The 12,164-nt window shown below is 35.4% G+C and overlaps 1 protein-coding gene across 6 annotated transcripts in view; it reads left to right on the top strand.

The window, feature by feature from the left end:
* The window catches only part of SNTG2 (syntrophin gamma 2), a 223,374-nt gene that overhangs the window by 127,479 nt on the left and 83,731 nt on the right, over positions 1-12,164 (top strand). For all 6 annotated transcript variants that reach the window (XM_064412049.1, XM_064412053.1, XM_064412052.1 and 3 more), the window contains 2 exons: positions 1,354-1,441; positions 4,825-4,916. In XM_064412049.1, coding sequence (XP_064268119.1) covers positions 1,354-1,441; positions 4,825-4,916 — 180 coding nt within the window. The remainder of the gene's footprint in view (positions 1-1,353; positions 1,442-4,824; positions 4,917-12,164) is intronic.

The following is a 12,164-nucleotide window of genomic DNA, read 5'->3' as shown; positions in this document are numbered from 1 at the left end:
AAAAAAGCATGCAAATTTTGCTGCACTATCAGTCCTGTTGTGACCATCTTCAAATGCTTTAGTCAGAAATCAGTGATCATATTATTTTTCTCCACAGCATTTTTTCCCACAATGAGACCTGAGGATCCCTTATAGTCAGCTGTCCACAAAAGCACAACACTCAGATTTTTGGGTTGAGTAGGTAGCACTGGCTGTTGTATTTTTCATAGTAAATAATTTAAAGTAGATTAATCTGGGGTGAGAGGGGGAGCAGGAGATGGGGGTGGAAGAAAAAGAAAAAGAAACTAGGTTCTTTATTTCCATCAGACATAAGCTTGATGTTTTCATGTAAATTAATACATCAGTCGCTGATGTAAGCATTATTTATGTACACAAGTGGAAAACTTAAAATATTCGAGGTAATCCTGCATCTCATGATGTTGGCCAATGTGGCATTTTTTTAAAACAGTGGTCTGGAACAACACAATCACCAGCTTCCTCCCAGCACATTAAACCATTAAATGCATCTATATAAGCCAGTGTGCTAGAGTTAGGTACTTTTCTGCTTGGTGGATGAATGCTCTGGTTGTGCTCAGATTAGAGCCTACAAGCTGTAGCATCCATTTCTGACAAACTGGGTCAGGGATATGCAGACCCTGTGGGCACAGGACATTTGCAAACCAAACACAATACCTGTTTCCTGAGAGTCATGGATATGAAACTGGGAAACACCTTTGCCCTGTAGTAGGAACTGAGTTCCATCAGAGATATTATTTGTAGTTCTGCATTTTAAAAAACATTTTATGTGGTAGTGTGCTATGCCCCAAAGTGAATTCTGATGGTTTAAAACAAGTCTATACATGTGTGTGTGTATGTGTTCCCTTTTGATTAACAAATGCTTACAGACAATAAAAACACAAAACTCAAGACTCTATTTGAAACACAAAAGTATGCTTAATTTGGTACCCAAATCAATTAAACCAAATACTTAAGATCAAGATGTGGATGATGTATTAATATATTTCCGTGTATCTTTCTGTTTGTATACAGAAAAATTAATGTATTATGTCTATATAAACACATATTTCCCTACTATCCTGTGTCAATTTTATAAAATCATTTAGTGAAAGTTGTGTTCAGCTGGTATGTAATATCAGGTTGCCCAGCAAATTATTTATTCAGGTGGTTCCACTGGTCTTGCCTACTCTTTTCCATTGCTGGTGTGGCTTGATCCTCAACTATTCTACATTCTAAGTCAGAAATGCTTACACTGAGTTTATTGTAGATCAACAGGAATGTTGATTTTATTGTAAGAAATGTGCTTTCCATGACTGTTCTTTGGTTTAAAGTAGTCATTATTTGTCACACTGACAGGTACATCTACTGCGAAATGCTGGCGATGAAGTTACCATCACAGTTCAATACCTCAGGGACGCTCCATCATTTTTAAAGCTCCCATTAGGTAAGAGGAAATTAGTGAATGGGAGTAATTTGTTTTCCTCTTTGCAGTATTCTTGTGATAAGCTGACAGTGACAGAAATAGAAATTCAATCCTTGAGTGCTTTACAGGAAGAAATAGAAAATTATCTGTCTACTTTACTGTTTAAGATATAAGGATCAAATGCATACTGCCTTGCTGCTTATGTATAATTTATTCAAAATAAAACTGAAAAAAATCATTAAAATGCAGTACAGTCATGGGTGATAGCTGAAAGTTTTTCAATAGAAGCTTTGCCCGAATACAATAAAATAGTGTTTGCAAACATATGAATCATACATTTACACTGAAAGGTACTTTCAGGGCACTTACGAAATAAATGGATAACATTAATTATGTATGTTTCAAAATTACTTTGCTATTTTGATTGGTTTTGTCAGCAGAATTATGTTGAGACAACTGAGTAGTTTAACAGTAGCAATACTAAAAATTGTATGAACAATACAGATCAGGGAAGTTTGGGGCTCTTTTGGTTAGCAGATAAAATATTCAAGTTGCACAGTTGTGATCAGTGTTACAAGTAGAAAAGTGTTCATAAAAAATCACTTTATTTAATCAGATTAAATTATTTTGCACCATTTTATTTTAACAGATTATTTTCTCTCCAAAATAAGTAAAAAGTTTTGAAATGTGTCTTGTTCTTTGGATTGATTTAGATTTTATTTATTTAAGTTGCACTCAGCTATGTACATGGTTTTTTTTCTAATTTCAGCAGACTCATAGATGTCACAGTTTAGACCTTGCCATTAAAAGGATGTCAGTCATTTAATCTAGATTTTTATACCTTTCAAAAGCCAATTTGGCAGGCCTCTACTAAGCTGAACTGTGTATTTCATGCTAGAATCTTTCTTTCAGTGCTTACTTTTTATCATTTTCATTTGAAAATATATGGTCAGTGTTTCTTATAATGAGTCTTCAGGTATGGTCTTCCTACTTTTCCTACTATATCATCAGACAACTCTAAAATTGTGTTGACTGTGGCTTGGATAACTGTGTCCAAGCTTCAACATGATTTTGGCAAATTACAACATCTTACCAGTAGCGTCTGTGTTGTTGGGCATATTTATTTGTGACTATGACAGTGCTACTAGAACTTGTATCTCATCTTGTAGACTGACATCACATACTTGAACTGTACTGCCTGTTGTTGGTTAACCTTAGCTAAGAGGCAAACTCCCACTCAGACACTCTCACTCCCTGTTCTCAAACAGAACATGCTGTACAAATAGAACAAAAAAGCTCTTAGGTCAAAAGAGATTAGCTATTAATTACTATCATGGCCAAAGCAGAGGCAATGAGGAGAAACTTAGATACATGTATTGCCTATTAAAATAGATTCAGGCAATGAGAAATTAAGACAAATAAATTGTCCATCACCTTTTTCATTGACCTTGAGGTTTGTTTGATTTTTGTGTCACTCTTTTCCTTACTATTGTCTCTGCCCTTCTGCATTTACCCTTTGTTAAATAGTTTCCCAGAGATGCTACCAGCTCAGCTGCATGGCCCAGCAGTAATGTGGGATCTGGCTGGCTCTGGCTGTTTCTGGCACAAGGCAGCCCCAACAATTTCCCACTTCTGGAGGCATCCCAGGCCATAAGCCCTTGCCACTAAGACCTAGTACACGCTCTACACAAGCTGGCTGCCACCTTCACAAGTAGTTCATGTAGGTCCAGCAATATTGGTGCCGTCTTTGTACATCATGGGGGGCCTTGGCTTTCTCACTAGGAGATACTGCAGCATCATTGTCTGGGAGGCTGAGATCATGGCACTGCTTCCATAAAGTGCTCTTTCTGGAAACAGAAAGCAGTTATCATCAGGGAGGCCATCTCCCATCTCAAAGTGACCAGCTGGCAGTTTTTGGGGTCTGCCCCTGATTACTGTTCAAAGAAAATCTTTTCTGGAACAACAATGACAGTGCCATTTTAGACAAGCTACCAGACTTCCAAAGAGCACAGCAGTGCTTCTGAAATGAGACATCTTGTGCACAAGCTGCTTATTTTGGGCAGCTTATCAACCTTGCTTCCTTTATGCAGACCATGTGGAAATTTTTGGCAAGTATTATACTACCCTCCCAGGTCCCATGCAGGACCCCAGCCTTATATCACATGCTCAAAAAAACCCCAAAAAAAAACCAACCAAAAAAAAAAAACCCACCAAAAAAAAAAAACCCAACCAAAACCTGCTAGATATGATTAGACATGTAAGGAACTTAAGAAATTACCCTTCTCCTGAACTGAACTTGGACCTCCACAAGAGCTTACATACACCTCTCTAGAATGTTCTGTGTAGCCATTCAAACGAGGCTGAAACCAAGGTTTGTGAGTCAAGTGATATTTGGTAAATGGATTGCTATAAATATTCATTCTTGTAGTAAGAAAATAAGCAAATAAGATGGATAAAATTATGGAAAATAGTTCTGATTTAATACAATAAACAAACTGGAGTTACAGAGAATAGCACCCCTTTGCAAGAAAAACTTTTCACAAGTCCATGCACAAAAGAGAATTCCAGTCATGAAGCATCAATGACACATTTAGAAAGCTAAGTAGCAATTCCATTATGCAATAAAGAAATTCCCAAATCACACTGCAGGCAGTATTTAAGTGCATACATGCATGATTCTGAAGTATCTTGGCTACTCTGGCATCCCAGAAGACTGAGGCACTTGGTCCCCTACCTTCCAGCATTCAGTCAGACCAGCTGCTGTGCTGGCAGTTTTAGTGCTGTGGTGTGTTCATTTTAACTGCAATCATACTGTCTCTTTACATCAACCCATATCATCACTGTGAGTACATCAGCAGGAGTTGCATCTGCCTCCCCTGCTTCTCTCTTATACATCTCCCTTCCCTACAGCATCTCATGTCATGGCAAAAGTACAAGATGCCTTAACATGGAAATATCTCCCTACAGTTCTCACAACATTTTTAATCTGTTCTACTTATTTGTTCTTGCCAACAAAAAAACCCAGAATTTGACAAGAATTTTACATGGGTTTATTTGTAGATATAGATTCAGTATCACTTAAGGATAAGACAAGAGCTACTTGTTTTGAATGTCTCATTCTCAGTGAAACAAGGCTTAATCCTACAAACAGTTAAGCATACAAATAGATCTCATGAGCACAACCCCTCTTAGATGACATCTAGAAACCTTTTTTATTTCTAGACATCAAATACAGCATGTGGATATTTAATTGTCTGTCTTTCTAAAATACAAGTAATATTTCTGTCTTGGTTTGGGGAATTATATTAAAAATTCTTCCTGTGTTTTACAAATGGAATAGATATTGTCTGATATGTACATATATTTTTAACATCAGCAGGTATTTTTCTTGAACTCATTTCCAGGTTCCCCTGGACCATCCAGTGATCACAGCAGTGGAACTTCATCACCTCTCTTTGACAGTGCCTTACATTTAAATGGAAACTCAACTAACACGGTATGCAAATGAATAATAAAAGCAGAGTGGGTGTGAGCTTTATAAGTTATTTTCCCATTTTGAGCTTCAAAATGCTAGAGTAAGACTAACTTCATTGTTTTCTTGTTGTTGTTTGCTTTGATTGATTTTAAGTGCTTATACTGTAAAATTCTGTACTTACAAAGTCCACAACACATGACCCTGAACTGCTAGGTTTTTACTCTGAGACAGCTGAGACATTTGAAAGAGTGAGCACAGTAAGATTTAATCATTATTTAGACATGAATTCATATGAACTTTTGTCATACTTTGTTGCATATACTGTTTAATATAATTCAGCTGGAGATGCTGAAATACAGATGAAATTAAGAAAATAATGTAAAGTTGAATTCTTGAAGGAAACTTTTTTTTAATAAGAAAGATAGGGAGAAAAAGAGAAAGAACTAAAAGAGGAAAAAAATATCTCTTTCTTTAACCCAAAGGATATTCAGGTTTGTTTTTTTCCTGCAGTGAACTGTGATTAAATTAGTTGGAGAATTGTGGGGAAAGAAAAGAAGTTCTTTTCTCCAGGAAAAGTGGCAGTCACCAAAGAACATAGAAAGTCTTAGTAAGCAAGAGTGCTGTCCTTTTAGTAATGAAAATTGGAGATGTAAATATTAGCTGTACAAGGACATGGACCTTCATGCTCAAACCCTGTTCAACACCTAACAAATCTCATCTCTAGTCTTACAGTTGGATATTAAATTATACAGAAAGAATACCCTGAATGGAGAGAAGGCTTCTCCTCTGTTTTCCTTTTTCTTCTTAGACAGTGATATAATTGTCTGATGCTTACTTACTTCTCTCAAGCTTTGCACTTCTTTGAGCACTGTCTCTCTATACTACTCCTGAACGCTTGTTTTCATCTGCTAAAAATATATTCATAAATGATAGTGTAAAGGCATAACATACAGTAAATAAATAAATAGAAATATGTTTCTGTGCTGATAGCTGTACCGCAGTGTTTGGTGTCCACAATGGTCATAGATACAAAGGGTTTCATGTTTATTTGCTTGCAGTTATCTAGATGATTATTAATTTGAACTGCCTAGTACTGTTGTCTTACTAAAGAATCCAAATCTCAGGATCCAGCATTCTGCATCGCCTGTTTTCCATGTTCTCTGCAGGCAAGGAAAATCCTTTCTGCAAAGAGCTTACATTATCTATGGCAGTGATTACACTAGCACATTTTAGTAAATTAGCACCTACTAAATGCTAGAATGAATGTGTTGTGTTGATTTTTAACAATCATTGTGACTACTGTGGGAATTTCACACTTATAACTTCTCATATTGTAAAAATATAAATAAGTGGCTGGAGTTTTGTAGACTTGTAACAGAGTAAGGTAGAGTTAGCACACAAGATAGCACACAAAAGACTGGGTATAGGCTTGAAATATAAGCAGAAAACAAAAATTAATAAGGTGCAATAGCAAGGTGCTAGGTTGGTTTTATCCAGCACTTAATTTTTCTGAAGCCTGATATAAACTCACATGAAGAGTTATGTATAAAATAGACACTATAACCTAGAAGTGGACTAAACAGGACAATCTACATCATAGATTGTAAAAGTCATGCTCTCCCTTCACAGAAAACAAAATAAAAAATTGCTGGGATCTTACTGTGAAACTCAGAAGCATGGCTCTATGTATTTTGAGCAGGAATGACCGGATTTTGAGATGATGTACTGTACGACTAAACTTTTCTCAAGCTGTGAGTGTACCTGAGCTGTGATCATATCTTGAAAAGTGATTATGAATGTGTTTCAACTACCATCTAGTGAGCACTTCAATTCTGTTCAATTAAATATTTTCAGTTTTATGGTAAAGTAAAAGCAGAACTGACATTTCCTCTAATGCTAGTGCCTAATAAAACTAATGATATTTGAATCCTGTTTTTACATCATCTTGGCTGGGGAGATCTGACTCACTTTGAACACGGCATCTTGCAAATTTGTGTTGTAGTTTTTGCACCTTCCTAACCACACTCAGATCCATTACATAATACACAATGCACCTATATTTATAAGTGGAAATTCTGCTCCAAAAACCACATCATGTAAAGGAAAGGAGAGGAAGCTAAGAGCTAAGGAATTACCCTTACTCCAGTTTTACCAAGCTGTCATTTTGGATGTCTTCTGAAAAACAGTACTGAAGCACTACAGCTGGCTTGTAGCCTAGAGGCAGTAGTTTAGCCACCTTAGCGACAAAACCTTTCAGCCTAATAGGATTGCACCATTTTCAGCTCTGGTGCTGTCTTGCCTCTGTTAGAGGCAAGACACCTCTGTCACCTCTCTGTCACCTCTGCTGTGAAGCATCTGCTGTATGTGATGTGATACCATCTTCAGGATTTATATACATCTTTTGTAATATCAGAGCAGTTTGCCGTAGAGCATTTTAACACGGTTCTCTGAAACCCAGAGAAATGAGCTGAAGTGCTCTCTTCACACCTGATTATTTTGTGCTTGGGCACTACTGTGACAAATGCTACAGGGATTGACAGTGGCAGTCACATTCATCTGTACCTTATAGGTGGTTTATTGAACACAATGCAAACTTCCAGAAGGGAAAATGAAACATACAAAGGAGGTGGTCTCAAGGCTAGTGAGTACAGGTTGTTTACCTGGAAAGTTTTAACTCTAAAACAATGAAGAAAGTGCTGTAGGTATATCCTACCAGATGTCCAAATATCCTAGACATCCAGGCCAGCTCTCTGGAGAAATTAGTTGTGAAAAAAAAAAAATACTGTAAATAAAACAAAGTACTGTTTAAAACACCATGGGATAATATTGACAATTACAATGCAAAGGCAGAATATAATAGCTTTTCATTTGTTTGAGAAGCCAGTTTCTTGGAATTGTCTAAAAGTGATGTTGTAACAAGTGAAGTGAGACCAGAGTAAATTCTTGTTTGCTGTGTGTTCATGTAATTTGAGAACTCTAATTTTGATAGTGTATGTTAAGGTTAGTTGGTTAGATGAAGCTAAACAGGCACTTACATTTTTCTAAATTGCTTTAAAATGTTTTTTCCTTGATGCCTATGTTTTATGTGCTAAATTAAACTTTGCTTTAAGTTTTGCTTTAAAAAAGACATTTCCTACTTCATCATCAAGTTTTTAAAAAAGAAAAAACTACAAATGCTCAGCTTTTGATGGGCTAGTAGAATGCTACATCTTTAATGTCTATGGTACTCCTAGTTCCAGAGTGAAAGAATGATATGACTCAATCCCAAGCACTAAATGGCAAAAAGGAAGAGGATTCAAGACAGGGAGGTGGACACCCTGGGGGAGTGTATGACCAGAACATTGAATTGAGATTGAATGGATGTCCTACATATTAAAGCTTCAATACTCTTGCTTTTTTGAATATTCCTGTAGTGTCTTCCATTTTCATATAAACATCCCATTCTTAAAGCTTATTTTATTCTTTAGTTTTCGTCATCCTGTAGCTTGCTTTAAGAAGAGAAACTTCAGAATTTCATTTTGGTATCTTTTCTAGTGGAGTGATTTCATGTGTGATACCACTTGCTTCTGCTAACTCTTGATCTGAAAATCCATGATTTCTCACGTAGTATGAAAGCAAGGTAAATTTGAATTAACATCCAGTTCACAGTGTATCATTTGACAATGTAAATTCATAAAATGGATAATGTAAAAAGTACAAAAAATATCTCACACAGAGGTACATTATGGTTACTTGTCTTCGTCACCATGTCTTCCATATTTTGCTGAAGAGAGAGGCAAAACAGATAAACACAGCCAGCTGCACTTCAGTAGTTTGGACTTCTGTGCTGAAGACCTTTATGAAATGAGATGAACACACCGCAAATAAGTTTTCCTCAATTAAAAAAATATGAATTGACTATCCCTTTTCCACCTCAGTGAAAGATAATCCAGATTTTTTGTTCCTGACTATAGCTCTCAGAAATCATAGCAATAGAAGCCAGAAGAAAACTTTTAAATAACACCTTCATACTTCACTACAACAGAATTATAAGAAAAATCTTTTGGATTTAAAGGTTTGTTTAGATTTAGCTGTACAGAAGGGCTGTGTTTTTCTAATTGTGATTAGAGTTGATTGGGACTTTCAATACGACATAAATGAAGTGAATTAAAAGTAACTTTACAAGTCTTATCCTTTCCTTTTATTAATGCACACGGTCACTGCTAATCCTTTTAACAGAGTTATTTCTTCCAGTATTTAACATTTGATTGATCAGCTTGATCGTTTCTTCTGCACAGAAATTCCCCAGGTTGTTAAGTTCTTATTCCCCCTGGTTTTAGTTCTTATATATATATATTTTCCCCATACACAGCCCTTACATGTGAATACATTATTTTTTTTTTTACAGTTCTTACAGAATTTGCTCATTTTGAGTTTTCAGCGGCAGTGGTAAAAAGGAAAATGTTTCTAAATTTGATGTTAGCATCAGGAAGTTCAGGTACATGTGTACGTGAATTATAGAGAAAACTGAGAGTAAAATTGAGGCAAGTTTTCCCTCTAAGCTGCATTCAGTGTCTTTCCACAAGCTCCGGAAAAAAATTGACACTGCTCTCAGAGAGAGAAGCAAGAGTCAAGGCTCAGATTTATCCTGAGGGGTGTGCAGACTGTGTGAAATTCAAAGAGTTTCCCTAACTTTGAGCTAATTTTTCTAAGTAAGGACACCATGGGGGGATATAAAAGGCCACCAAAAACTGTGTCTAACAGCTGAAGTTTGGGTACACTTGCATTTATAGTGTAAAACTATAACAATCTCAACATTGTATCTTTTTCTTATATACATTTAATGTTAGGTTTTGATTTCTGATTGCTATTGTAGTTTTTGAGCAGTCATAATTACTTTCTACTTTTTGTGCTGAGGTTTAATATAAACTACTCTGGTCACTGTCCCTTACTGCCAAAGGAAGAATGTATCTGGAAAGGTGTTCCAGGCAGGGTTGTTTAGGTTACTCAGAAACCAATTACATACTAGCTCAAGGGAAACAAATTAAAGAAAAAGGTGCAAGATTCTGACAAATAGTCCATATGTATTCTCTAAAAATATCTTACTCAGACTTTTAAGCCATTGGTTCATTAAAAAAAATAATAATGTAATAGCACCTAGCAGCACAGATCTAATGAAATATTCATTAATATTTCCATTGTAAATCACCTCTAGAGAAATTTTATAATTGAAAGGGTTTTCATTTGTTCCTCACTGGTAGAATAGTAATCCAATTGATTTAAATGCATAGCTATTACAGCGAATAAGGCAGTGTAAGTCCCTAGCATGTACTGCTATACAGGCTCTATGTAAACACCATATATATGTGCTCAGTGTTCTGTAAACTCATGTATTAATCAAAAAGAATTAAATGTCTTAAAGAGTAATCATTATATTTCAGAAACATATATCTGATGCAGCATTAGAATTAAAAGTATTTCTTTTCTCTGATAGGAAAGGAGGAGTTTTTCACATGCTTTTTTTACCTTCCTCCCATTTAATTAAACATCTGTCAATTAAAATATTGTAGATAGAGCTGTCTAATTAAAAGGTGCTGCTTTCAGTGAATTTTGAAGACATCATATTACAACTCCAAATTGTTACTTCACCTGAAAGAGCATGTTTCCTCTATAGAAGCCTTTATCTATTAAATGATTCAGTGATGCATACTTTACCAGATAATTACTGTCTTCTTAAAACTGTCACAGAATTGTGCACCTGCATCTATGAATTCCATTAAAAATAAATAAATACAGACCATCTTCTGAATTCATGCTGCATCAAAGGATGCACAGGTATTTTGATATTGTAATTAAATCCCTCTGAATTCTGAGACAAATTGAAAGCTCTGACTCCTATCTACAGTAGATATCACCATAATTTGTTTCATTGTCTGGGCATCACAAGAGTTTCATTCATGTCTCTACTTCTGGCCATAAATCTGGTATTTCTGTTGTTCAATGATTAAAGTAAGCTAATGAGAGACTCTTACTGCTAAATGGAGCAGTCTTGTTTTGTTCTCCAATCAACAAACAGCCCCTTTCTGTCTGTCCCTGTAATAAGTATTAGCAAACACTCACCCCTACATAGGTCAGATAGGTTCATTGATGTACAGAAAATCAACCTAGTTATATATGTATATATACATACATTTCAATCACAGACCAGACCAAAATCTGTAGAGAGACCCCACTGAATTCATTCTGAGTTGAATGTTGTTGCAAGAAATTATGTAACTCTAATTCTCTTTTTTTCAGAATAAGTGTAAGACAAATGTCTGTTTGAAAAATGTATTATATTGAAGGCTCTTTTTTGAGTATGCTGAAATATTTTTAGTAATGTAGCTTTGACAAAACACACGCCAGTTGGCATCAAAAAGATGCATGAAAGCTAGTGTTTTCTAATCTAAGAGATTGTCATGAAATCCACTGAAACTTAATGGCCAATGTTTTCAGTTATAGCTTAAGGCAATGAAGCTATGCCAAGCTGTTTTAGCATTTCAGAGTTTAAGGCATGTCTGGAAGACACTCTTAGTCATATGATTTAATATTAGGTAGTCCTGTGAGGAGCAGGGATTTGAGTGATCCTTATGGACCCCCTCAACTTGAGACAATCTATGGTTTTATGTTTCTATAATTTAAGCCACAGTTGTTTCTACAAGGAAAATATATCAATATATAAATATCAAATATATTCATGTTGCTACCACTTTCATATACTTGTTTTACAGAGAGATATTTTATGTTCTTTTCAGAAATTCAAAGCAATGCTCACTAAAATGAAAACAGCAAAAATTGCTTTGAGAAATAAATAACAGCATCATCATTATAATCTTTTCTTGAACAAGTGTTGACAAAGACAGTAATCAAGATTAGTCATACCTCTTGCATATGCTTTGTAGAAATATAAATTTACGGAACAGGATCAAGACTTTAATGATGCACTTTGAAATATTAAATCCTTTAAATCAGAAAATTAATAAATTCCAAATTATCAGTTAAAGATTACATTTTTTCCTCATGGATGTCACACTTGATTCTTATTTCAAAAAATGGTACAAACATAGGCACATTTAGGTTAGAAAAGACTTATAAAATCATCAAATTCAACCTGAACTTAACCAAGAATGGCCAAGTCCAGCACCAAAACATGTCTCTAGGTGTCCTGTTTACATATCTTTTAAATATCTCCAAGGACAATAACTCAATCATTTCCCTGGGTAGCCTGTTCCAATGTTTGACAACCTTTCT

Source organism: Passer domesticus, chromosome 3 (genome assembly GCF_036417665.1).
Source record: "Passer domesticus isolate bPasDom1 chromosome 3, bPasDom1.hap1, whole genome shotgun sequence".
In the NCBI taxonomy this organism is placed as follows: Eukaryota; Metazoa; Chordata; class Aves; order Passeriformes; family Passeridae; genus Passer; species Passer domesticus.
Note: the sequence above shows the minus strand (reverse complement) of the source record. Positions and strands in the feature narration are given on the sequence as shown.